Source organism: Thalia democratica, chromosome 6 (assembly GCF_965202585.1).
Source record: "Thalia democratica chromosome 6, ktThaDemo2.hap1.1, whole genome shotgun sequence".
In the NCBI taxonomy this organism is placed as follows: domain Eukaryota; kingdom Metazoa; phylum Chordata; class Thaliacea; order Salpida; family Salpidae; genus Thalia; species Thalia democratica.
Window position 1 is genome coordinate 12,860,449 of NC_139170.1, and position 27,941 is coordinate 12,888,389.

At 25.4% G+C, this 27,941-nt stretch overlaps 2 protein-coding genes across 2 annotated transcripts; one reads left to right on the forward strand and one right to left on the reverse strand.

Moving 5' to 3' along the window:
• Positions 1-7,659: 7,659 nt before the first annotated feature.
• Positions 7,660-10,063, forward strand: LOC145838636 (uncharacterized). Its single transcript, XM_082946260.1, has 3 exons — positions 7,660-7,736; positions 8,091-8,289; positions 9,246-10,063. Exons 1-3 carry the CDS (start codon positions 7,688-7,690, stop codon positions 9,376-9,378), a joined length of 381 nt encoding a protein of 126 aa, XP_082802386.1. The 5' UTR covers positions 7,660-7,687; the 3' UTR covers positions 9,379-10,063.
• A 4,115-nt stretch (positions 10,064-14,178) lies between these two features.
• LOC145838595 (sialin-like) lies at positions 14,179-20,509 on the reverse strand. Its single transcript, XM_082946213.1, has 10 exons — positions 20,364-20,509; positions 19,168-19,377; positions 18,701-18,934; positions 18,193-18,367; positions 17,291-17,421; positions 16,920-17,075; positions 16,097-16,337; positions 15,585-15,721; positions 15,086-15,218; positions 14,179-14,621 (listed from the first exon to the last, which is right to left on the reverse strand). The coding sequence occupies exons 1-10, from the start codon at positions 20,487-20,489 to the stop codon at positions 14,575-14,577; spliced, it is 1,590 nt and encodes a 529-aa protein (XP_082802339.1). The 5' UTR covers positions 20,490-20,509; the 3' UTR covers positions 14,179-14,574.
• Between the last annotated feature and the right edge of the window lie 7,432 nt (positions 20,510-27,941).

Genomic DNA, 27,941 nt, shown 5'->3' on the forward strand with positions numbered 1-27,941 from the left:
TTGCTTAAAGTTAACGATTAGCAGAAATAAAACGCATTATTTTTTTATGACAAAAATTAAATGGCTTATTATTGTTTTATTTTATTATAAAACTTACAAAGTGTCAAATCTATCACTTTTCGAATATAAACTTTAAAATTACCAATATAGTCGCTCTATAAGAATAACGCTTTCTATTCAATTCTAAGCTAGGTAAATTGCAGCAGAATTGTGTTATTACTTTTTATAATGTTGCATTTACTAATATTCTGCTTTGAAAGACTTTGCTTTTTGCTTCTGTCGTTTTATACAAATAATGTAAATAGTGTTTTCAAAAATATAAAATAGTTAACAAAATTTGGCTTATAAAATTAGTTTGGAAATTAATTTTTCATTTTAAATTTATTCTACTTGAGCTCGTATAGCAAATTACCAAATGTAATAATACTAGCAGAATTTAAAATAACATAAATTTAGCACGAGTTAGCGTTTATAGATAAGCTGAAAAATTGGTTCTAAAGATCAGCTCAGCAGCCTTTTTGAAATCCTTATTTGCGGGCCTCACTTATTTTTTATAACAATCAATATAAAATACTATTTTAAACCAAAAATGAAAAAGTATTAGCAAAAAGGAGGCAATAGTAAAAATCAGATATTAAACTAAAAGCCAAACACTGTAAGTTTTTGTCACGTTTTTTTTTCTATTTTATTTTTTTACATGGAAAAACTCGCGGCCGCAGATTTTAACTTTAAGGGCCGCATTTGGCCCGCGGACCAGAGTTTGCCGACCCTTCTTCTAAACTATGAACTAAATTTTTACTTGATACTACAGCAAGCTTAATATTAAATACTATAGTATTTTCTACAATAAATGCATAGATGAATATTTTAATATACAGGCAATGATGCTTTAAAGTTTGAGCAGAAAAATAAAGAACTTCTATAATGTTTTTTTTTATACATTAATGCAGCTAATAAATTTAAGAATCAAATTAAGTTATTGGTAAAAACATACTTTTTATTATCCAGGCACTAAGTTTATGTAGATATCTTTTAGATTTAGACTCGTTTTATTGAAAAAATTCTAGATATAACTAAATTTTGTTTATTTATTACTTTTAACAATCACTAATTTACTTTGTATCCTAAAGACGGTTACCATCGTTGATGTTTTAATAAAATTGAACACGTATCTTTCTTTTCTTATATCAGCTGTTCTCAGTTAAAAAAAAATATATTTTGGAAATGGAAAGAAAATTAATAAAAAATATCAATCTTAATTTAAGGTAGATTAAGTCAGAGTGATTAGTTAAAAATTGCTGAAATAAGTTGAATTATACAAAAAAAAAACACAATAACACTGTAGCAACATACTAAAATTAATTTGACTGACGAAATTATTTCGAAAAACAAGCTATTAAAACAAAACATTACTTTTAATTGAAATCTTAATAAATTTATGCCTAATTAAAATTATTCTCCCACAAGGACAACGAATAAGACTAATATATTAGTGTAACAGCATCGCTGTTCTTTCTTCCTTTTCTCTCAAAAAATGCTTAAGTTGAGTAAAACGCGAGTTTCTAGTCAGTCTAGTTTTACCTTTGTACTGATAGTATATTGTTTGAAAAGATTGTGGTCGCCTCGTACTTCTTGTACGAAGGCGACTGTTTTTTATATTAACTTGTAAATTGGAATAGCTTGTTTGTATATTTTGTTATCATGTATCGCAGTTTATATTCATTTCAATACAATTTGTGTTTCTAGACTCGATTTCTTATATACAATTAGTTAAGCATTCTAACAATCTAACTATTTAATTAAACTAAGCTTAAAAGATAGTCTAAGTTTAGTTCGCAATTCATTAAGTCGACTTAGCTAAAAAACTTAGCTAAGTCATATCTAAACATTTAAATAACATCACCGAAAAATACTTATAACGCGCACGGAGTCAGATAATAACCAGCATCGCGCGTATAAGTAACATAAGTAATTTGGGATAGTTAAATGGTGACCCCTAGTTGTGTAACACGCACCTTATTTAAGTCCGTAACTTCTTTTTATTTTCTACTTTTCGTAGTGGTGACCCAAAATTAGTTTAAGACTTTATTAAGACTTTAAACAAAATCTAATAGTATCAAGGATATACTTTATTTTAGGCTTAATAGATGCCAATTTTATAGGGACTGGGAGGAATTTAAACAAGACAAATATAAAACATTAATAACAGAGTTTTCCTCGTCTGATTCACCCTAACCAAATCCTTACAAGAATTACGCGAATTAGAAGCCGAAAGAGCCGCACTCGATCGAAGTGAAGCTACTAGAGAATCAAAACGCAATCGCGCTGTCGCCATACCAAATTATGAAGTCACGAGTACTTCGAATACTTTTAAATTAAATAATGATTATAACACAAACAACCACAGTTTTATTATTGTATGTTTATTCAACTTATCCTCAATTTGAGCATTCACTTCTCACTGGTGCACACACCACTGGTGCACAGATAACTGGTGCACAGACAACTGGTTCACATTCCGGAGCTATAGTTTATTTTTTGTTACACTTCAATACTCATGAATAAATAAACTATTTTCATAGTTTGTAAGTTTTTCTTTATTCTAAAGTTATCATTAAAAGTATGAATAAAAAGGGAATACTAAAAACATTTAATTATAAAATGTATAATAAATGTCAGTTTTGTTAACTGTTTAAGAGTTTTCTTGTAAAGTAGTGAACCATATAAAAAAAACATTTTAGACTTTTGTCTATAAGCTTAAAAACGATGAGTTTTCTTGAAAAAATAAGTAAAAAATCAAGTAAAACAAAAACAATAAAAAAGCTCTTATAAACTTTTCTTAGACAGTTGATACTCTTAAAAAATACAATGCTTAAATAGTTATACAGATATTTAAATCTTAAATCAGAAAAAATAAGCAAAAAAATAGACAAAAAAATACTGTTTTTTGTACTTAATAGCTTAGCTAAAAAGTAAAAAAATAATTACATACGTAATTAACATATTTACATATATAAAGTAAAACAAACAAGTTTTGTAGAATATAAAATATTTATAAATGTTTTATTTTCGATCACCTGGTAAATAAAAAGCGGTTAAAAAATGTTTTAAAATACATCAAGAAAAGTTAGCAAACTAAATTCTTTCTAAATGTTTATTTTTCTACAAATTTACAACATTATAGAAATTTCACTCACATCTTTGCTGGCTGCAGTCAGGGTCGCTCAGGAAACCGGACACCTGGTCCAAGTAGTCAGCCGTGGTCGCCATTTTGCTTGTGACCTTCCGGAACCACATGCGGACGCTGTTGGCCGGATCGCTTTTGAAGGCGTACCAGGCGTCGGGGATGAGCAGTTTCTTCAAGTCTTCCGCGGTGATCGACGATTGTCTTCTTCTCCTGCTGCTCTGTTGGCACGCCACGTGCTGGGTGGCCTCGTCGTAGATCCTGGTGGCGCAGAAGCAGCCGACGACGAGGGAGAATGTCATGGAGACGGCAGTCAGGAACAAGCCCAGCTTTTCAGAGCTGGTTGCTGAAAAGAGTTTGGTTTATGATTAGTTTTGCCATCTTAAAAACATTAGTTTTAAGTTTTGAGGATGAGAAGTTTGGAAACCAATGAATTGTGAGCTTAGTAAACAATCCAAATCCTTAAATTGTACTAAAGATTTTTTATTGAAAAATCTAGCAAACATATGGATTACAAGGAGACATTATGTACGCTTAAACCATCAATTGTTTATTTTCTAAGCTAAATGTGTTTGTGTGCTTGTTAAAGCTGTTCACTAAAAGAGTTCAAATTTTGTATAGTTTGTTTAAATCTATTTTCAAACTTAAAATAACATTTAGTCTTCCAATTATGCTTTATCAGAGAAAGTTATTTTTGAATGACTTTAAACAACTGTACATAAGGTTTGCAATTAGAATTGAACGAAATAGTGTCTTAGAAGTTCAGGGTTAATTAATAAAATTTGTACTTCAAATAACATAAATGTGTATTTTAAAATTTTTAAAACTACATTTAGTTTTTATCTATTTTAAACTGTACTGAAAAATAAACTTTTTTTAGCAGTTCAGCTACTTTTATGAATAATATTGATGCTTATAAAAACATAGTTGAAAACGAAAGTCATCTTTTATTATATTACTTTGAAGCCCACTTGCTTTCAATTGACTTTTTTTTTGAATTAAAGTTGTTTTTACTAATTACTGAAGTAAAACCGTTAAAGTTGGATTTTGCAGAGTAGTTATTTAAAAGGAATTTATTTTTTGATTTGCACCAATATGGAATAAAATATGGTTAAATCTTTAGTATAAAGCAATTTGTACACATTTAAAAAAATAACTTTTTCACGAACTCTTTATGGGATTCTTAAAAGATAATATTTTAACAATTTATTTTTTATTAGCAACTTTTAAATGACATTGTTATTTAGATTTGGCCATTCTGGGCGTATTTAATTTTATAAAGACTTACAAAATATTAGTAAAGGCAACAGAAATAAGTTAAATATTAAACTTTAACTGCAAATAAAAACGTTTTTTGCCTACGAATAGAAATATAACTACTTAATAAAAAAAAACCAGGTTAAATTTAATTAAATTCATTAAACTCCAAAGATATAATTAATAAAACATTTTGATAGAATAAGGAGAATGGGGCTGGTAAAAACTACAGAAATTTAAACTTATAAATAATCTTTTAATTAATTCTTCGCCTGAAAATTTTATAAACTATGAAATTAGACAATTTTTTAAGTTCAAAAACAAAAATAAGCAATACATATAAGATGCAATTAAGCATCACAAACAGTTTTTAGAAATTACAGTTTAAAAAAAATTAAAACTACTTAGGCTGCACTGTATGACCAACAACGGCAGTTCCCACGACTGCTACCCTGATTTCGTTCTTATCAAAACTAATCAGGTAGACATAGTCACAAGAAACTCCTGTAAAAGTCTTTCTAAACATTGGTATGATGTTGAAAAACATCTTGGCTATACAGATTACATATAATTTAGTATACTAGTTATATTAGCTTAAAAAGTACCTTGTGTAAATCAAAAAATTAGAAAATGGTTTGATAAAACTACTTTTATGTTGAAACTTTGGCTTTAAAAATTTGAGCTTAACATTGATTAGCTCATATAACCACAAAAACGCACAGTTCTGTATTTTTATATTTTGTTGTATCATTTAAATTTATTAATTTGTACGTGTCGTAAAGTAGTTGAAAAAATAATAATATTCTAGTTTAATTTTCACTCACCTTTAACATTTTGAAAAATTAAACGTAAAATAATCTATACTAACAACTACTTTGTTAAATAAGATCATGGTTTATATACAATCAACGATAAATTTCCTAAACTAAATTAAAGGTGTCAGTTTTGTTAGACCAACGACAAAAACTGTTTTATATAAAGACTAAACATCTTTTTAACAACTTTAAACTACTCACGATTTACTTCACACACACTAGAGCAGCTCATCTTGTTTGTTTTCTGTTAAAGTTACTTCAAGGATCTAATTTTCAATGTTGCATCGAAGGATCTCTAGAAGTAAAAAGTGAACTTACTACATAAAAGCTGATATTCTTCAAGTAATATTAATTATAAGCATGCGGTTTTTTGAAAGTTAATTTCTTTGTAAAAATAAATTATATAACAGACCTATTCTTTTTAAGTGTGGTTAGTAAAGTTTGAATATATTTTAAACTATCAGTCTTATAAAAACTACTTTCTTTTAATCATTAACATAAGTATTAAATGAGTTTGTAATTTTTTGTTTTTTCTTCACTACCAGTAACTTGTAAAAAAACTTACTCGCTACAAATCAAGATAACTCCACGTTTTACTCGCTAACTTTACAGATAAAACAAATTAGCAGACAAGCTAAACAAACAAACAACACAGGCAACAAACTTAATCAAAAATTTTACATGTTTTAAAAAATGTTAAAGAACGATTATGATGTCACATTAAGTACTTTTATAAAAAAAATTAAGATTTATTTTATAGTTTTGAACGACTTTAGACTTGGTATATAAAAAATGTTAGTTCCTATATTTTTGTTTGCAATATGGTCGGCAGTCTTATTTGAGGGGCTAGATTTATTATATTAAGTTCTTTTTTGGTCGGAGTTGTAAGAAAAACATTTTCTCGGCTGTTATTATTTATAAGTTGGAGAAAATACTCTTTAAATGAAAACTTTTAATGAAATGATTATTAAACAAGTGCTGCTCTAAAATAACCGATATTCCAAAACAAGTACTACTCTTAATAGCTAGAGTTTTGTTTTGTTTTAAGAAGTTGTATCTTATATATAATATGAACTAAAGTATTTTATTGTTTAAAAAACTAATTTAACCACTATATTCTACCTAAATTTATGTTATTTATTTTACTTCTTAAAATTTCATTTAAACCTATTTTAAGTAGATCTAAATGTATTTGAAAAAAATATATATGTAACGCGTTTACTTCAAAAGTAGATTCAATAATATTTGTTATAAACAAATAAAGTCAAAAAAATTTCTTTATAACTTTGAATGTTTATGTACAAGTTTGTTCAATAAGTTTGTTTTAAATATGGGTAAAAGTTTGTTTTTAAAGTCTATTGATTTTAAATTTCAAGTATAAAACGTAGATTAAAAGCTTTTTATATGCCAAATGAAACATTACTTTATTTTTTCGAGTATGACTTTGTCTAAAGATTTAAGTATTGTTCCAAACGTTTTTGCTTATGAGAGAGAAAAAAAAGTTCTATTTTTGCTAACAGCTAAGATTACTTGACGAAATAAAGTCGCCTTAAACAGCGTTTTAGTCAAGTTTCTAAGTTTTTTGTTTTAAAAGTTTAGAATTTTAATTTATGAAGTAACCTACTAATGTTATGATGTATTAATTGTGTGGAAAGTTTGCTTAGTTAAATAAAATATCATATCAAGTAACTGAATAGTGAACACTTTTATCATACTTGATAGTGTTGTTATTTGAAAATAGATTGATTTTATGAGGTTACTTAATTGTGTCAAAGGTAATTTTACTCTAATTTAATTTCTTAATTGAACAACTTTTTAGTTAAGCTTTCTCTTCGTTTGAAAATGTATCAATTTTTTGTTTTTAAAACTTTTATGCTATTAATACTATTCTCAACAGCCCAAAAAAACACTTTACAGAACAACTCAAAAATCAAAGCTTATTATAAAAATTAACTTGCAGGTTAAACTTATTATATATGTTGTATTATAATAAAGTAAATTTTTAAAATATTTCTATTAAGTTAGGATTTTTTTTGTTTTAATTTTAGATGCAAATTGTAAATGGCTTATGCTTGACTTTAAAGTTTGATATAAGGACGTACTTTGAAAGGAAAACAAGTTAATTAAAATATTTGTCGAAAGGGAGCTTTATAACGAGGCGCCGATATCATGAATTATTTACACATAGAAGCAATTTCGTGAAAGAACTTACACAAAAGACAAGAATGTTTTGGCAGCTAAGTCAAATTTATTTTTTGATGTTCAGAATGCGCCTTAAAGCCCGATTATTTTAAATTAAGTTTTTTTGAAATGTGAAAACAGCTTAATAAACAGTTTAAGATAATTAGTAAAGTTTTTATGCTTTGTTGTAAAAAATTTATTTAAGTTTAAACAAAATTTTGCAGAATTTGTTATAAGTTAAAAGAAAGCAATGATGAAAAACATTTTTTCGGGGATCATGACATTATCTACGGCTTTTTGTATGAGCATTTCAATCCTACTTTAACTTTACATCTTAACATAAATTTAAAAAAGGAAAAAGTTTATGTTAAAAACAAAAAGCAGTGATCGTACATCAATTATATTAACTTCTTCATCAATATTAACTATCACTTTGAAAAAAGTTTAATCTAAAACAGTTTAAAACTGTTTCATCTACAAAAAATCAAAATAAACTGTTTTTTTATGTTCTAAAAACGTTAAAATTATTTATTTTTAGTGCTATTACAATACTAAATTAACGCTAAAAACGTGGCATATTTTTTGTTTTAGTAAAAAAAAGTATTGCACACAATTTTCCCAATTAAGTTTCATGCATTAAAAATTTTCCACAGCAACCACATTAGCCGAGGTTTGCCTGCAAAGCGTGTCGACTAACAAAAAGCCCCACTTCAGCTGTCCGCGAATGTCCGATCCAAGAGAAGCGACTTTCTGCTGTCAGGAAAACAACCAGACCAATTTTTATTGTTGCCAAAACTCAAACTTGTCAGTGCATCGTAACCACAAAGTTCACGAAATTGAAGCAGACTACAGGTGGTGAAATAGTAAAAAGTATTATTAATGAAAATAAAGAGATAACACGCTGCTATATATTTAAAACTAAGTTATCAAAAAACTTTAATATTTTTTTTACAAACATTAGCTGACATTGTTTATTAAGCGCAAATTTTAAAAGGTTTAAAAGTGGTCTGTAAAAACATAAAACTTATTGTTTCAAATAGTGTCCTACCTCTTAGCACATATTTTATTTTTCATATAGTTTTATGTTTTACATTTTCTATAAATAAATAAAGTTTTTGAAGTTTTAAAACACATAGGGTAAACATTTTAGCAAGTCAGTTTTGAATTTAGTAAAAATCCAAACAAATACTGTTTAAAATAAAAAATAGAATGTAGTGAAATTGTCATTTGAAAGTAGTACTTTTGAAATTTTCTACGTTACTCCAAAATTAAAACAAATTCAAAATAAAAACCTTTATCCTAAAATATTTCTACTAATTTAATTCATGAGGCTTAAAATATCAAAACTGTTAGTAAAATAAATAAAAAACTTGTTTTAGAAATAGTGCATGTAAGTTATTGAGGGCTTAAAAGTACTATAAAGATGACAAACTTTGTTATATCACTTTAGATTGAAATTAACTATGTATCGTTGAACATGTTTTTTTTTCAATCTAATAACAAGCTTACATAAGCATTAGTAATAAAAGTTATTAGAATACCCGTTATTACTATGAGTTTTGACTTTAAACAGTAATTTGCTTCATGAAAAATGTTTGCTTATTTTTACTCATACATTTAATATATCAGTATACAAATACAAAAAGTAATTTATGCTGCAATGTAAGCTCAGAGCTTTAAAATTATAAAGACTAATTTACAAACTTCCTCGTTTTTGAGTATTTAAACATTGTTAAACTATAAAGAATATAAATTTGTAAACTGCCGGTTGTATACAAAAATATTTTACCTTTGTACATTTTCATCAGAGTACGATTGTTTTTGCAAATAACTTCTGTCTGCTACCTTCTTTTTTTGGCAGCAATTTTAATCTTGGACTTGATGCCAAGAAAAATAGAGCAAAGAAAAACTCAGAACAAAAAAGGGGAAAGTCTACTGTGATATGTAATATTTTGTTTCCAATAGATAGTTGCCTTATAACGTTGTTTTTTTCGCTTGTTGTGAAATCTTAAACCTTATTTCATTAAAACATATGTCAAAAAGTTTTAAATTTTTATCTCAAATTAAAATTGACATATTTCTTTTAGTACAGTTGTTAATGTTTTATAACTGAAAGTGCTTGTTTTGATATTTATACATAAAAACCTGTTAACTTGACGAAGGCTAAAGATGCTTATATTCATGAGTAAACAATATAAATACAATACAAAATGTTTTTAAGAACTGTTTTGATAAAAGCTTACTCGAAGTTTTCTTTTGTTAAAACTTTTGTAAGTAAGCTAGCGTGAACTTTTTTTAACAGCTTTTTTTTTTCAACCTTTAAATAGTTTAACAAGTTTGTTATTTCTTTAAGTTTTTTATCTTATTTTTTTTTAATTCTTATTATATTATTTCTTTTTAATACAATAATACTTTAAACTTACTAATCTAAAGTTAAAAAAAAGAGTTTTCGATAAAACCTTTCAATAAACTTTCATCAATTTAATAATCAATAAAATTTTTGTCTGCCTGAGCTTATTTGAACCGTTTTATCAGATTAGCATTAGAGGATGCAATTTGTTTATTTATTCCTTACTGAATAAAACAATTGTTTTTTTTTGTTAAGTTTAATTTTTACTACGTAATTGATTTGTATCTAGTTAAAATGTAGTAAAAGTATATGCGTAATAGAATAAACACTATTAAAGTACAAGATAGGTAATACTATAGTCTAAATTTAATTTTGATAGGTTTTTAAATTAATAAAAAAGGGAAAAAGTTTAGTGCTAAAAGGGTCAAATTCTAATTAAGAGGTTTATTAAGTATTTAAAATGTTTTAAAACTTACATAAAAGTTTTAAGGTTTTTTTTTAATTTTCTAAATTGTTTAAAGTGATTTTAAATGATTCTGAAAAAAAATTATAAACGCATTTCAAAGCATTTAAAAAAAATACTTTTTAAGGTTTTGGTTTAGAAAAAACATCTTGAACTAGAAAACTGTTTTTGTCTCTTTTATACGCATTGTGTAAAAATTTACATCGTTCTTAATTAAAACTGCAATTAACAACGTTTCTACAATAAATTAAATTTTTAGTTAATAATTGCTGTAGTTACACATTTTTGTAGTTCTTAATATTGTATTAAATAAACAGAAGAAAAAACATTAAAGTTATATATATTTTTACAAATCTTAACCACAGCAATAAAGGTTTGTAAAAAAGTTTTAAACCATGTTGCCGTCTACTAAGTAATATTTATATATTTAAACGCTACAAGAAATTAGATCTATAATGATTATAATATAAGTAAAGTTTTTTTTTTACAAAAAAAAATTCTTAGTATTGTTCAAAACAAAACTATCTTCATAGAGCATGTTTAGCCAAATTTATAGTTAAGTCTATAAAATGTAGTTACAAGTTTTAAATTAAAATTTTTGTAAACTGTTTTATTTGCTTTTATTTTTTGGTTATGTGTTATTATATTATAGGAATTATAGTACAGTTCCATGATTAACTAAATAAAAATATTAATTTTTTTTTATAGTATTTAAGTGTTCTGTGAGAAAATAAAAAGTTAACTCATTTTACACTTCTAAAGTCAAAAAAAATTAAAACTTTATAACCTTTTAGTCTTCTAGCTGCCAAAATTCTTTTGTTCTAAGCACTTACTAGGGTATTTATGCTTTCTGGTCTAAATAAAAGTCAAAAAACCGGGTGTTAAAGCTTTGACATTTTAAAAGTAATGCTTTTAAAGGTAACCTGTTAAAAAAAGTCCAAAAATTTTTGTTACATTGGCTAATGAATTTTTAAGGTATTAAAGTTTTATATAAAAATCATGATTTTCTTCATATTGTTTAACACGGCTTTAAAAGTTTACACAAAATTTTTACACTGATTCGATACACCACTTGTTCTGTTTAACAAGTAATTTTTGTGTGTAATCTAGTAAAATCGAATTAAGAAGTTCTTTATTGATTGCTAATTAGATAAAACTATTCTTAAAAAAAAAACTAAAAAATGTGTGTTATTTTCTTTTTCTATTTACTTTTGTTTTCATATTTTCCAAATGTCTTATAACAATATTTTAGACTTCTAAAACTTTTTTTTATAAATACTTTAAAAGTTTATAGTAAATTAATCAGTATTTACATTTTTTTTCAATTTATTTTATATATAACTTTACATTTTAGTAAATGTTCTACAAAGTTTACATTAGTTATGACTAAGTAAACTTAATTAAAGAAAATATACAAATAAGCTTCGAAAATAATTTTTGTTTAGATAACATTAAAACGTAAAAAATACCTTCGTAGAATAACTTTTAGCATAACTTCAAACTCAATTTTTTCTTAAAAACAAGGTATTATAGTAGTGTAATAAATATGATAAGGTATTTATTGTTTAAACATTATAACTTACGTAAGTAAAATTTACAATTAGAAAATAACAAAAAAGTCTTAAAGCAGTCGAAGTTAAATTATGATAAAAATAAGTAAGTTAGTAAACCTTAGCTAGTAAAATCAAGACTTAAAAAAGAGTAATTTTTTTATACACAAAGTCGACTACAAATTTAAATAAGATAAGAAGTAGGTTACATACATAAGACAATTCTAAGACAAATATTATGGACCTAAAGTCTTAAGCTTTCAAAATAATTTTTAAACTGAATATATTCTTGAAAAAAATGTTACATTTATAGTTTTAGATAAAAAGAGTTACTATAATTTATTATTTTCTTAAAATATTATTTTAAAGAAGCTTGACTAAACAGAAGTTTCAAATCTATTTAAAATGATTTATTAAAACCAGATTTACAAATTAAAAACATGAATAACTTAGGCCTTTTTTTGCTGTAAGTATTACAATTCTTATTGCTACTAATTTAAATTCTATTAGAAAAGTTAGAAAAAGAAACATTTTATACTTGGATGACGTATTATTAAAACTCATTTATTCTAAAATAAAAGTTTACCAAAAACCAAAAATTGGTAAAAATTTTTGTTATCTGCATAGTTGTTTATTCAAATAATGAAAATAAGTTTAATTGTTTTTAAGTAAATTTTTGTAGTCGAATACAGTTGTTTCGTAATTCGACGCATCGATGGTCTTGAATTTTGAGATTTAATATCTTGTCTCGTTATATTCGATAAAAAAAAAGCTTATTTAAATATTATTTGTTTTTATTTTTATTGAAAGTTAAATTTATTAAGTAATGCAAAAGTTTATAAGTAATAAAAATTCTAAATACAAAAACATGTTTCTCATAAATTTAAAATTTTAATATTTAGAATAAAGCTCTTCGAAACTCCTGAAAAATAATTTTCTAAACTTAATATTTTAATTAAATATTCTATTAACAATAAAAAAACAGAGCTGCTGCTGTTTGTTGCTGTTTGTTTTATTTTAACCCTGCAAAGCCTAAATAATAAAACTGATTTTAAGAGCTTAAAGCTTGATTGCCTAAAAATAAAATCATTAAGCACCATAAGACTTTTTAAACATAACAAAACACTTACGATTTGACAAGCTTTTTAAATGTGCTGCTTAAAAAAAAAGCATACGCAGTATAATTGGCAATGGTGCCAAAACTTGTGGTTTTTCTTGTAATTTCGTTTAAACAATGGCTTGCGTCTCTGAATAATTTATGAAGTCACGTCTCATTAAAAAGCCATTTTTTTAAACCATAAATCTTAATAAGACATTTTCTTTGAGATACGATGTTTGCCGTTATTAATTTTAACTTAACTAACTATTTTATTAATATACCGTAGTATAACTCCAAAGACTCGTTTTTGGAATTATTTAAAAGTCTGTATTTTATCATTTAAATGTTATTTGTTAAAGCTTGAACCAGCTTAAGTACAATAATGTTAAAATAATGTAAAAGTTTTTAAGTGTTATAAACAATAATAACACAGTATCAAAATTCTATGCCAATTATCATTAGTTTTCAACTGAGTTTTAACAATTTTGTGCTGTAATTATGTTTAAAATACAACTAAGAATTTAACGACAACAGTCAAAACGTTTTTGAATTTATTTTTAATTTCAGAGATTAGTGATAAAAATTATAAACTTTCGTGTTCAAAAATTGAGTGATTTATTAAATAAAATACTAAAATTGAAAAAAAAACCTTACTAAAAACGTATACAAATACACGGTGATTGAAGCTTTTAGCAAAGATAATTTAATTGAAAGGAAGAGTATTAGACACTCTTAAGTAATTGTTTCTAATTGTTTAATTATTAATCAATTGACCAAGAATTAACGAAAAAAAGTTTATAACCTGTTTACATTATTAACAGTTAAGCTGAAACTTTAAAAATATTCGATTACATAACAAAAGTTCATACTTACTTTTTTAATTTTGAGTAAAAGTTCGTCTGTTTTTTATTTTACGCACAAAAGTGTTTTTATACATAATAATTTTTTAACATTTTTTCCTAAAAAAAATCTTATAAAAAAGTCCTTCTTATACTTAGAAAAAAAACTCTTATATCTATTAGTTCTTCTTATGAAGTATTTATACATAAAGTTTACAAGACTTAATTGTCTTTTTTTAAATAAACTTCAAATTACATTTTGAAATATTATTTTAATTAATTGTTTCGAAGACTTTTGTTTCAATTTTATTTTAATTAGTTAGACTACAAAAATTCTATTGAAGAGTTTGAACAAAATTTATTAAACAGCTTTTACAAAAAAAAAATTGTTATTGTGCAAATATGTTTTTATATGAACATGTTAAATGCTAATTTAATTTTTGTAAAAGTGTAGACTTAATATAATTTTTTTTTGCTAGTTTTTAAGTTAAACTTTTCAAATAAGGATAAGTTCATTACTATGTTTTTTAAAAGAATTCTAATCAAGTGAAAAAGGAATTAAAACAAAATTAATTACTTAAATGAGTTGTAAAGACAATTTAAAGCAGGAAATGGGTGTAGAAAAATGAAATCTTTAAAACGTCTGTAATACAAAATTAAGAAATTGTAACAAAAAATAAAAATAAAAACTTAATGAAAAAGTAAACAGGTTTAAATCAAATACTAATTGTTTTTGTTTGAATCAAATACTAATATAAACTTTTAGATAAATTTAAATAATTTCTAATTTTTATGGTAATAAAAAGTAATACATTTGCCATTTTTTTCATTTATGTTTAATGAGATTGCTCGTTTCCACGCTCTTCAACGACTAAGTTTTCGTCTGCAGAATTGTATGCCAAATTAATTACGAGTAGAACTTTTACAAGCAGAAATTTATAAATGTTCTGAATGTTTTTCTTTAAACGACGTAAACAATTTAAAGTGTAATTTAACGTGAAATTAAAGTTGTATATAACGTAAAATACTAAAACTTAAACAAAAATAAAGCGTCATAATCATATTACATTATATTCAACATAGTTCGTTAATTTTTATTTGCCTAATGACAAAATTGTATACAATGTTTTGAACAAGTACTTAAACTTTAAATAACGGTTAATTAAGACAAAAAAACAGCTTCAAAATTATAAATAGAACACAAAAATTAAATTTTTAGTATATTAAACAGCACACTTATTCATTATGACGGCAAAATTTACAATAACCATAGCTTTTTATTTTCTATTAGTTAATTTAAAGCTTCAAAAGGTACGAATTTTTATAATAACTATATGACTAACAAACCTTCTCTATTTGTAATTATACCTCTTGCCCATTCTTGTTCTTCTGCTGAGCCAAGCCACAGGTAGACTATTGTTCCGAGTAGGTAGACTCCTGCAACGACCACAAAACTCAACTGCCACTGACTTATAGAGCCCTGACATTTTTGTTCCGGTTACAATAAGTAATTTTCAAATGTTTTAGAATAAAAAGCTGTTTTGGTATTGTACCGTTTTAAAACAAATAAAAAGAGAATACTAGTAGTTTTTAGTTCAGTGTAAGATAAAAAAGATAAAGTAAAATAAAATTTGAGGTATTGCTACTTCCAAAGAAATTTAGTTTTTGATAAAAAGCATACGTTTTTGTTCAATGGATTTAATTTTTGACTTTTATAAACTGTATCGTAGTAGCTAAGAAAATATAACCTGAAAAAGTGTATTAAATTTCTCAAACTAAACTTTTTTCGAACAATATATGAACTATTGATTAAAATAAAATAAAAAAAAACTGAAAAGCAAGTAACATTTTCAAAATCAAGGAGGTATCCGACGAACTGAGGTGCTAGGAAACCAGGAATGTTAGCAAAAGTGTTGGAAATTGCAAATGTTATTCCGGAGTATCTCGGTGCAATATCTATTGCGTTGGCCTTGCATCCAGGTACTGTTGAAATGTTTTAGAAATTAAGCTAAATTAGCCAAATACAAACTAATAAAACTTTGGCAATTTTGAGATAATATTTCGTTTTTCCTTAAAACATTAAATTATATCTTTAATAATTAAATTATAATTATTTAAATGTTCACTCACTAGATGAGATTATTTAAAAATTTTTAATTTAAACCATTTAACACTAACTTCGAAATTTAAAGATATTTTTAGTTATGAGTAAAAATAGTTTTTAACGAACGACACACAACTTTTACCATGACTAATCAAACAAAAGTTTATGGTTCAATTAATTATTTGAGATTAATAATGAGGAATGTTTTCTATCTATTGTCAGAAAGATTAAACAGCAACACGGAACTTACTAACCAGTTAATGAATTCAAGCCAACCGATAAGCAGAAGAAAACAAATGCAGTCGCCCAATCACAGCCGACGTATCCGGCAACAACCAATGAAAACGCGGGAACCATCAGCCCGACTGCCGTGTTAAGTTTGCGCATCTGTACAACCGATTGTTTCTTTTTTCTCAGTATGTAGTCTGTCAACTTTCCTCCACCAATGGCGACAAAGAGTTGTAAAAGGAAAGGTAGTGCTGTTAAGAAGCCACTCTAAAGATTTGAGTATAAACTCTTGTAAACTCTTTTGTTAAACTAATTAAATTAAGTTTAAAGTGATTTAGGTTAGAAATATTTTGTTTTATTTGGAATGTTATTAACTTAATATGTTAATGAACACATTTGTTGCATAATAAAAATCTAATTTAATTAAAACTCTCAAATTAGCAAAAACTTCAAGTTTTGTATAAGTTTTATTATAAAATTAAATTTATTATATATTTCAATAACATAGCAAATGAAAATTAAAAACAAATTTTGGCAAAAAAAAATAATTCAAATACTTTAAAAGCAGTTTTTAGATCATTAGATTTTAGCAAGTAGTATAAGCTATTTGTTATTACTAGTTGTTTGAAAAAATAATAATATAGTTTAGTTTGACTATGTTGATGAATTTAATTTTAATTTTACGCGTTTTTTTGATAACTAAAAACAAATTTATATAACTCTAACACATTATCTTTTACTTAACTAATATTAATGTAAAATCCGAAATTATTAAAATGTCATAAGTTATAACTATTCGGCGGATTATTTTACCTAAAAAGTTTTACAATGCATGTTTTATTTACTCACCGATTTGATATTAAACTTGAGCACATGAGTCATGTAGGTGGGCAGTAACGTCATGAGAGTATAGTTTCCCCAGTTGCTTGCAAAGTGACCGCACAAAATTGCCCAAAGTGGTCCTGATTTCAACATTTGTAGCCAAGGTGTTGCTCTTTTCTCTGTCTGAAACAAAAATAAGATGTTGTAATTAAAACTAAAAAATTTAAAGCAGTATTTTTACTTTATTTATTTTTGAAGAAAACATTTATAGAATTTTAATTTTTATAAAGCAAAACGCTTTATAACTAAAAGAGTTTTTATTTTTTACTCGTTTGAAATAAATTACCACTAACCTACAAAAATTGTTTCGTTTCAAAAAGAAATTTCAAAATGCTTACCTTCTTTTTCTTTTGTAAGTTTATTGAACGTGTTATGTACTCTTTTTCCTTCACGCTAATTCTCGGATGTTGCGAAGGTGTATCGTGCACCAGAGCGAACCAGAAGAATGTCCACAGCAGTGCTACTCCTCCTGCAATTACTACTCGTTATTCATCCGTGAACCTTAATCTATTTCAAGTTGATTTTTTAATGTTTTTTAGCTTTTTAAATATATTCTTATTCAAAGTTTAGTAGAGTATCGTTACGGCATAAATTGAATAAACAAAAAAATAACAAAAATTCAGCTTAAAAGACTTCCTTAAAAAACTTCAACAAATTGTTTAAACAAAATGCACTACTAATTTTTCTATTAAGCATCATTTTGAAACAAATTGTTATATTATAAGACTTTTAAAACTATACTATGGGTGACTTTTTTGTTAGCTTTCCAAAAACTACTTCAAAATTTGTTTTAATTATAATCTTTATAACAAACTGTTTGTTTCAAGACGAGGTTACTACGAAGTAGACTACTGTAAAGCTAATAGAACTTAACAGTTTCAAACAAACTTTTCATTAGATTTACCTAATATTTAGCTAATATATTTTAGCTTAGGTAAATTTGTACGTTTTGTTTAAATTTTAAACAGTCATTAAAAGTCTATTTTGATAAAAATATATTTCTTTTAAAAAAAGGTTTAATTGAAATCTGCACTGCATTTATTTAGTCAAATGCAATTTATAGTAAGCATTTCTTTGTTTAATTTCTGTTAAGTCAAAAATTTGTTATGTTTGATTAAAAAAAAATTATTTTAAAAAGTCAGCCTTATATTATAAATTTTAAACACTCCTTTTCAAAACAATCTAAGATAAGTTGTACTTTCAACTTGTTTACTACACTAAAAGAATATTTCAAACAAACCCGTGAAGTAGAACACAACCTCCCAACCATAAGACGTTGCTATGGTAGCAGCAAGAGGTGCGGTTACCACGCTACCAAGGCTCGCCCCCGCAATGTGAACTGCAACCAGGAAGCTCCTTTCAAGGGGTGGAGCCCAATGACCCCACGCTCCATGCATGCAGGGGAATGCCACTCCCTAAAATAGAAACAAGAAGTAGTTCACAGACACAACTTACATTATTATTTTCTTAATATGTACCTTGTGTATATAACTTGTACTATTTTTTACTCATATGTACCTCAAATACACTTGCATTCCATTTTAATTTACTAGATATAAGTTTAAATTAACTTAAATTAAAATAATTTCATAGTCATAGACTTTGCAGAAACACATTTACAAAAAAAACAATTTAGACTAACTCAAACCAAAATAGCTCGTTACTAGTTTAGATATCAACTTATACTTTCCACTACACAAAATAATTACAGTCTACTCTATGTATTTATACACAAAATGATATAAAACCTGCAAGAATCCCAGCATGACTCTGACGGCAACAAACAAACCAAAAGACGACTTGACGGCGGCTGGAGTGAGGAAAGTCAGGAGGGAGGAAAAGAACATCGAGGTCCCCAGAACATTTTTGAACCCGATGTTCTTGGCCAACCAGCCGCCAGGAACGTTGCTGACTATGTAACCGTAAAAGTAGCAGCCCAAAGCTAATGTGTACTGTTTGTAGTTCCAGTCGAACAGCCCCGTCTAAAAAAATGTTTTTTGTAGCGATTTTTTAATGTAATGGGTACAAAAATATTTGCTGTGTTTATTAAACGACGGTTAGTATTTAGTTTTGTTAAACATTTAGTTGTTATACATAGGAGTAAATTATGCAGTTATAGTAGAGTTTTACAAATACCTTTTACATATATCTAATAACTTTACTGTCGTTAAAAACTCGTGTTCAACTACAAAATTACACTTCCTTAAAAGCTCACATTGCTTCGATTGTCTTTGCTGAAGCCCTGGTCGGGGCAGATCAAGGTGATATCGCCTTCAACAGATTTCCCGTGGGTCTGCTTGACCATGTCAACGATGGCGGTGTTGAGGTTGGTTCGCAGTATGTACACGTTGAACATGCCCAGGAAGCCCATGATTGCTAGCACGTGGCGCGCTTTGACGCGACCCACCCCCGGTACTGAGTTGATCTGAATTTTTGTTATTTATTTACACACTATGTTTTGTTTTAAATAAGGAGTTTAAAAATTTTTATCTTTGCAATAAGCTATGAACATAGCAGAGTTTAAGTTGTATTAAATAATTAATGATTTCTTGTTAACAAAAAATTATATGTGTCAACTTAACTAAGGCACTTATACAAATATTTTAGCATTTATAGTAGTTTTTTTTACATGTTTTGTTTAACAAAAAACTGCAAAGTTATCAATCTTAAAATCGTGTATTTAACACCTATGTTATTATTTCAAAAGTATATATGTGACATAAACTTCCAAACTGTTTTAGATTCAGTGCATTACTATTAACTAAAATGCATATAAAGTCCTATGACAACATAGAACGTATAATATTAATACAATATTTAGTACAGAACTACAAATACTTTTTATAGTAATTACTTTGAATTTTCATGTTTATGTTTGTTAATGAAATTACAACTTTATTAAATAAACATTATATCTTTTAGTTGACTAATTAGTTTTATTTAAAACTATATTCCTATACAGTTATTTTAAAATAAGTAAAAGTTATTTAATACTTATAACAGAAGCACAATTTAGTTTTTCTTTAATAATTGTTTATATTTCAAGATTGGTATATTTTATTGATTTTTCAGATTTATTTTGAATATTACTTGAATTATAAAACTGAAATCCGTAAAAAACTGACCCGTGTCCTAACAAAATAGTAAAAAAATCTTAAAAAAGTAGGTTTTACTTATTTATTATTAGTATTATAACAAACTTTATAACCACTTAACAAATATTCTTTAACTCTAAAATGGTCTAAAATTTTAAGTTATTAATAAGCAAAGGGAGACTTTAAACAATTGTCAAATTCACAAAATATAACTATAATTATGATGGAAAAACACGCATTACGGTATTTTAAAGTATTAGATGGAAAATTATTAAAAAAAATTGAACTAATTTGTACTTTTTTTAGGAATATTTACTATTGTGTTGATTTTTTCATTAAGTTTTCCGTTTTCAGTACTACCACGTTTGTCTTCATTTTCTCCATCCAATTCTTTTTCTTGTATGACTGCATCATAAGTCGGAGGCTCGGCAGTTGTACTCATATCATGAAATTTACTTTAAAAATATCTATTTTTAGCTTTAAATTTTATCTAACATCTTTTCTTTAAAAAACAGTAAAAAAAAAACATGAAAATAAACTTGAAAAAAAAAGTTTCTTTTTAACTCTGTCTAATCTTTTTTGGCTAAAGTAAAACTGTAAAATAAGTATAACTCATTTTGTTATTATCGAACTGGTTATGTTTTTTTATAAACTGCCTTGAAAATATTATCTTCATATCAGCTTCCCTTTTTTGCGTTTGTCCAGACTTTTTAATGAACGAATTCTTCTTTGTCAGTCAAGTAGAAACTTTTTACACTTGATTTACATGAAAAAAGTTTAAAGCTTATTTTAAGTTAGGTTAAAAAAAAAAAACAATTTTCATATATATGTTGCTTTAAATTAAATTAAGCTCTGAGTGTATTTTGTTAGTAGAAAAGTTAAAACTGTTAAACTAATAACAGGAATTGTTATCCAGTAAAAAGTTTAAATGTATTAACTTTTAAGTCGGTTAAGAACGTAAAAGTGCTTTAAAAAAGGGATAAATATCAAGTGAACAGTTTTCATAACTGCTTTTACAACCACTTAAAGTGCAAATTTTGTTATTAACTATATGTTATGAAAGTTGATTAATCAAGTTCTATTGGTACTTCGTTTTTAGTAACATTCCTTTTATTTGTGTAAAAGCTAACAACAACTATCAAAAAATAATCTAATTCGTTTCAATTAAAGTTTTCTTTTATTGTAATTTCATCATTTTAAGCATTTTCCAAGTATAAACTCTATCATTATTTTACAAAACTATGATTAAAGTTAGAAGTATAATGTATTTAAATACAAATTAAAGTATTAATAAACATTAAATGTATAAACTTGGGTCAAAGCTAGATAAAATTAAACATTTAATTTTTTTCATGAAAATTTTCAGTTTTTAAGCTAGTTCATTTACACAAAAAATCTTAAGTTATAACAAAAAGAAATTAAAATTTTGCAGTTGGTCTTTTTAAAAACAAAAATTTTAATGTGGTTAATAATTATTTATTTTAAGAAAAAGCAAAGTGGAAAAATTAATTTACATAAGAATATTTTTTTTTATTATTCTTATAACATACTTTGAAGTTTTTTATTTTGAATGAAACAAAAGCTTCTCTAAAATCTAAAACATTTTATATTATAATTGTGCTAAAGTTGCTTTTACAAAAGTCATTAATAATTGGAACTAAAATCTTACGTTATTTAAAAAATATTAAAAAAGTTACAAAAATTAAATTTAATACTGGTATACCTGAACGAATGTACATATTGGTATAACTTTTTTATTAAAAGTTTAAACTTATTCGAGGCTTAATTCTATAAAACACTGATATATTTTTAATAAAACGCATCAGTTATAATAACTTAAGGTGCTTATTTTGTTATGAGAACGTAAATACAGTATGGACATCGGTAAGGTACACACATTGAGCAAAAGTGCGTACCTTACGCGTACTTTAAAGTTTTGAAAAAAGCTTTAATTTTAAATATGACAGTAGTTAATGTTTATTTAATGATAGTAAATAAATAAAAGTATCACACTTAATTTTCTTAACAAAAAACTACCAATTTTTGAATAACTAAACTAATATAAGTAAAAATATTACGATTTTTGAAACTATAAAACAGTAAAGATAGTAGAATGCGTACCTTACAGTTTTTAAAGAAATGTTACCCTTTTCACACTAAATAGTAGCTATTAACTACTTATTTTTAGAAAATGTAAGATCCAAATAGATATCTTATGATGTTTTCAGAAATAGTATTGTTGTATTTGCGCTGATAGAAATAAAATAGTGTTTGATTCACTTCATTTAAGTTCGTTTAATAAGGTATCAAGAAATTTTTTAAATAAAAAGTATTTATTTACTAATGTCTTCAAAAATTCAATGCGTGCCCTACGTGGGTAAGTACTTTTTGCGGATGCGTACCTCTTAAAAGGCGTACTTTATCAGTATCTTTACTGTACTATCAAGCTAATTTATAAAAATTTTTTACGGTAGTTTATAATCGGCAAAGTAATAAACTAGAAGTACAAAGATAAATACAGCACCTGAAAGTTTTTTTAAGATTTGTATAAACAATTTCATACAATAATATGTAAAGTTGCAAAAACACGAGACAAGAAACAATTAACTTAAAATATAATTGTAGTTTGTTATATCATACTGCTCTGTACCCCATAGTTTTCCCCGCGAGTCAACACTGTAGTTTACTACTGTTCTTAAATTTATTTTTGTACGACATTTCTAGTGTTTTTTGTTAAAAAATTGAACGAAAAGGTAAATACATTTTGTTATCATTAACCATATATTTGTATTTAGCTTAAAGGAAAATTATAAACCCAACATGGTAGAAACAGTATTAAAATTTGTTAATAAACTGGTCTTTTAAAATAATTCTAAAACAACAATGGTTTAGTGGGTTTATCTTAATCTAAAGATTAAATATTAAGTATTATTTGAAATTAATGAAAGCTAATTTTTTTACCTCTGTATCATTAAAATGTTGCTTTTTTTTAAGATTTTTTTTGTCATGAAAACAGTTTCATGTATTAACACTCGTGTTATTCATGCGTAGTTTAACTTACAGCTGCGCTTAGCACATAACATAACTGTTACACATGACAGGAAATTAGTAATAAAAATAGTTTGTTCATTTACAGCCTTCTACAAAACGTTAGTTATAAAATTACATTTAAGGTAACATGCTTATTATGGTTCATATTCTCCTTTAAATCTTGGTAATGCATAAAAAAACAAAAATTACAAGCCATTACTAATAAGTTACGTAAAAAAACATGGAGTGGTAAAAGAAATATGAAACTAGTTATTATTTAAAAACTATAATACTTTTTCCAATACGAAGAACATACTTTTTGGTATTTTTAGGTCAAACATTTTGTTTGTGCTATTAATAAAGTAGCAAACAATTATTAACCTTTGTTTTTATTAAAAAATATTATAAAAAACACTCTGTTCCTTAATTTCCAAAAGTAAGTATAATGTTGTTTTTTTAAACAAACTTATCATAACCTTTTTATCTTGAAAAACAAACTAAAGGTATAAAAATTTAATAAATTTTTATAACAAAATAATATTACAATAAACTTCATACTATTAAACAGTTGCTTAAAGCTTTACCAGAATTTAAGATGTTTTTAGGGAATTATTTTCACTTTAAAAACCTAGTTTATTATGAACTACGCAACTATCACTAAAAAACCTTGTAGAAACAAGTTTGTAAATTATAGTTAATAGAAGTTAACAAAAAAAGTCTTTTTTGTTAACTAGTTTTTATTCCAAACAGAAACTTCTTAACTTTAAATATAACTTTTAAACTCTTGCTAAGGAAATACATGTACACCATAAAAGTTATTTTATTTCGAACAAGTTGATAAAAAACGTTAAGTAGTCATAAAGTTTGCTTTATAGTAACACTATAAAAATTTAACTTTCAACAATTGGATACTAAATTTATAAAATTAAAGTTTGTAGTTTTTGAATTATAATTAAAAAAGTATCAATTGTAGAAAACAACATTAACTTTTAATAAATTATGTGTTACTGTTAGTCTAAACAAAACATATGAAGCATTACTTTAACTCACAGAACTTTTCAAGCATAAATTTAAAAAAAGTATGTTTTGTTAGTTAAATAAATAAAGATTTTTATATCATTACAATTCAAAATATTAAGAACAGTCAAATAAAGTTTGTATGTTTGAAACTAATGCAACGGCAGTTAAATCTGGAGATATAATGAATTTTAGGAAAGCGAAGGAAAAAAAACAAGAGAAAGGAACACTCAAGCGAAGTTAAAGTATCATCAAAAATTTTATTGTTCCGGGAAATATTGTCCTTAATTTTTTTTTATTTTAATTGATAAAAGTATTTGTCTTGAACATAAGCAGGCTTTTCTGTATCTATTTTTATGTTTTACTAAGTTTTGATAGTTTTCTTTTTACTGTAACTAGAAAATTTTAAATCTCATTAGTTTTTAGCTGACTATTTAATTTTAATAGAAAAAACTTAGCTAAACTTTTCTTTCAAAATTGAATTAAAAAAAAAAGAGTTAGTTAATGGTTTTTTGGTACTAGCTGTTACACAGACTTTAAAGCTTTTTAACGTTCTTGTGCAAACAAGTTTTTGTTTGAATTAAATCAATTTACTATTCATTTTCATTTATCTTGTAAAAATAATTTTTATTTTGTTTTATCAAATACAGCTTGAAAAGTTTTTAGGACATCAAAACTAAAATTTAAATAGAAAAATTTGGTGTAAAACGACCATGCTATTAACTTAACTCATAAAATCTACGAAGTAACAAAATTGCGTATTTAATAAAAATATAATGGTCCTTTCAATTTCCAAAGACTTCTTAACTTGTTAATAGCGTTGTTTTTATTTCAAAACTTTTTGTTGATACTTTTAGCTTGAACATCATGGAACCTTTAAGGTATTGTAGATAACTGGAAAAATTAGTTTTTAACTTTGCAACTGAATTGCAGTAATTCGATAATAAACTTTTAAAAATTAAAAAAATATACATTTGTATAACTGTGAAGTATGTACTATTTGTTTTAATAAGTTCTGTTTGTCTGACAGTTTTAAGCTTTTCTTAAAAAATTTCAAAGCAATATTCAGTTTTATTGTACACTATTTTAAATCAAAAAACACAACTGCATTTTAAAACAGTCTAATCAAAGCTAATTTTGACTAAATAGATTTTTACAGTAAGGTTTTACAACTAGTTTTTATATAACAAACATTATTTTTTTCTGTAGTCATAGTACTACTACAATATTTGGGACAATGTGTTATCAAATTGACAATTTTGTGGTGGTATAACTTTTCAACGTCCTTAAGTAGCCTTTGCAATATCTACTACAACTTTAATAACTTTTAAACAGGTTATTTACAAGGAAAAAACAATCTAGATTAATTAGAATAACATGTTTTTATGCAGCAAACAGCTTAGGCCGCATAATATTTTTAAATTGCAGCTGATTTTGTAATGCTACGACCTCCTTAGTCCTTAAGACATAGTTGTTTCAAATCTAATACTTACTTTGAAAAAAATTAAATTTGTTTCGTTTTTCAATAGTTTCTTTAAGAAAATATTTAGTCATACTTAAAATATCATATTGTATTAAATAAGAACTATTGAATGGTGTTATCACGATACAGTTATAATAAGATATAGTTGATGTATTTTAGCGCTAACATAGTTGTATGGAAAAAAAATTAAGATACAAGTCCTATGGTATACGGTTCTTACAAACAAGCTACATCTAATGATAGGTTTTTAAGACAATTTAATCTTATTTCTGTATTGAAATGTTGCTGGTTGTTATGCTATTTCATACTGTTGAGCACTTAAAAACATCGATTGAAGACCTTTTTTTTTGTTCCAGGAAAAAATTAAAATAAAACAACCTTTTAATAAACAAAAATCACTAAAGTTAAGTATATTTACTAAACTAAATAGTTTGTAACTTTAGTTAAGTATTTAGTTAAATTCATTTACTTTGTACAAGGCGTAGTTTTGAGTGTTGTGAGTAAACGAGCAATAAATGAGTACTGATAATTCATTGACAAATAAAAATTAAAATAGCTTAAATTACTTCATTTAATTTTTTTAAGTTTCAACAAAGAATTTATAAAAACAAAAAGTATTTAATTTTGTTTAATTTTTGACGTAGGAACAGTTCACTTGTTTGTTAAAGTTTTAAACTTAAAATCTACAGCTAATGGTTTTAGTTAGTTATTAAAATATTCTCAACTCTAGCATAGTTTAAAAAGATTTATACCACATATTTAGAGTTTTCAAATTTTTTTTAAACCAATTTTATACGAATTTTATAGACCATTTGTTTTACCGTATAACTTGAGAAACTGTAAAAAAATACTTTATATTTTGATACAATCACCTTTAAAGACTTAAGTAACTGTAGGGTTTAAAAAAAATTCTAGTTTGGTTTAAGCATTAGGTTTTAGTTTTTAAAGATTTGTTTTTCGTTTGTCTAGTTTTAAGATAATTTGTTGATAGTCTTTTTAATTCGCAAGAAATCTGTCAATTGTAAGTATTCTAAATAAAATGAACAGCCTACATTTGTCAAATTGTTGGTTTTAAATATGGATTCCAAAACTTATTTTGTAATTGCCTCGTTTAGCGGAAATTTAAAATAAATCGTACCCTTTATTAGATTTCACCCTCTTACTAGTTAGTTACCTAATTTTTTTTTGCCCCTCACTAGATATTGCACCATGATATTGCCCACTTTGTGAAAACGTAGTTTGAAAGTTATGTACGCAACTAAATACTACGAACTATACAGTTAACATTTAAAGGTAAACTGGTTAGCAAGTTATAGATATTTTTAAATATAATTTTTGTTGTATATATTTAATATTGTTTTAATAAATCAAAACAATATAGTTCTTTTTGTTTATTAAACAACCAGTCTTTGTTTTAAAACAGCTAAGGGTTATTTAATTTTTTCCTTAATGCTTAAAACTGTAATTGATATATATAAACTTTAACTTTGTTTTGTCTTAATATTTCTGTTACAAATCAATAACTTATATTGTTTCAAAGTTATCTAAAACGTTTGAACTATGCTTATATATTTTAGAAAAAAATCTAGGACCTCAAATTTAATTTTTTTCAATAAATTCAATCATTAAGCTTCAAAGCTTGACAACTAATTTGCTGTTGAATTTTTAAAATCAGATTTGTAGATCAAGTGTTTTTATATTATATAGTTAATATTCTAGCTTTTACGAAACTACCGAACTCATAACAAATATATTGTTTTATACAAAAAAATGTTTCTTTATATAGTCATTAAAACCTTTTTTAATTTACACTACTTGGTAGTTTTAGAAATCTCAGTATTATTGTAATTATCTTTGCTAATACCCAATTTAATGTTATCATATTTGAATAAACAAAACTAAAAATATCAAGAATTACATAGATTTAATGAAAATTGAAAAGTTATTTCGAACTTAAGACCAAATAATTACATAAAACAAGACGCATTCAACTAAATTAATCCCAACACAACGAAATTAGTTTATAACAAAAAGTTGAAAGTAACCTTAGTAAAAACAAGTTAGTTATGTTCTAGAAAAGTAAAGTTTTATGTCTAAAAATATAAAAAATCAAAACACAAAAAACTAGAGCTAATTTTGAACACCTTTAAAAAATGTCAGACTTTTTTTAATGAGTCTTTTCAACACTTATTGAAAAAAAAATTTCTCAAATTTATTTTTTTTTCAACTTACTAATGTTAATTTTCTAAACTGAAGGAAGCAAGTTTACTTTATAGATAAAGGTTAACGTGATATAAAAAGTACAATAAAAAAAAAAAACTAAAAAAAACTTTTAAATATAGGTAGTTGACTTTTGACATCTGA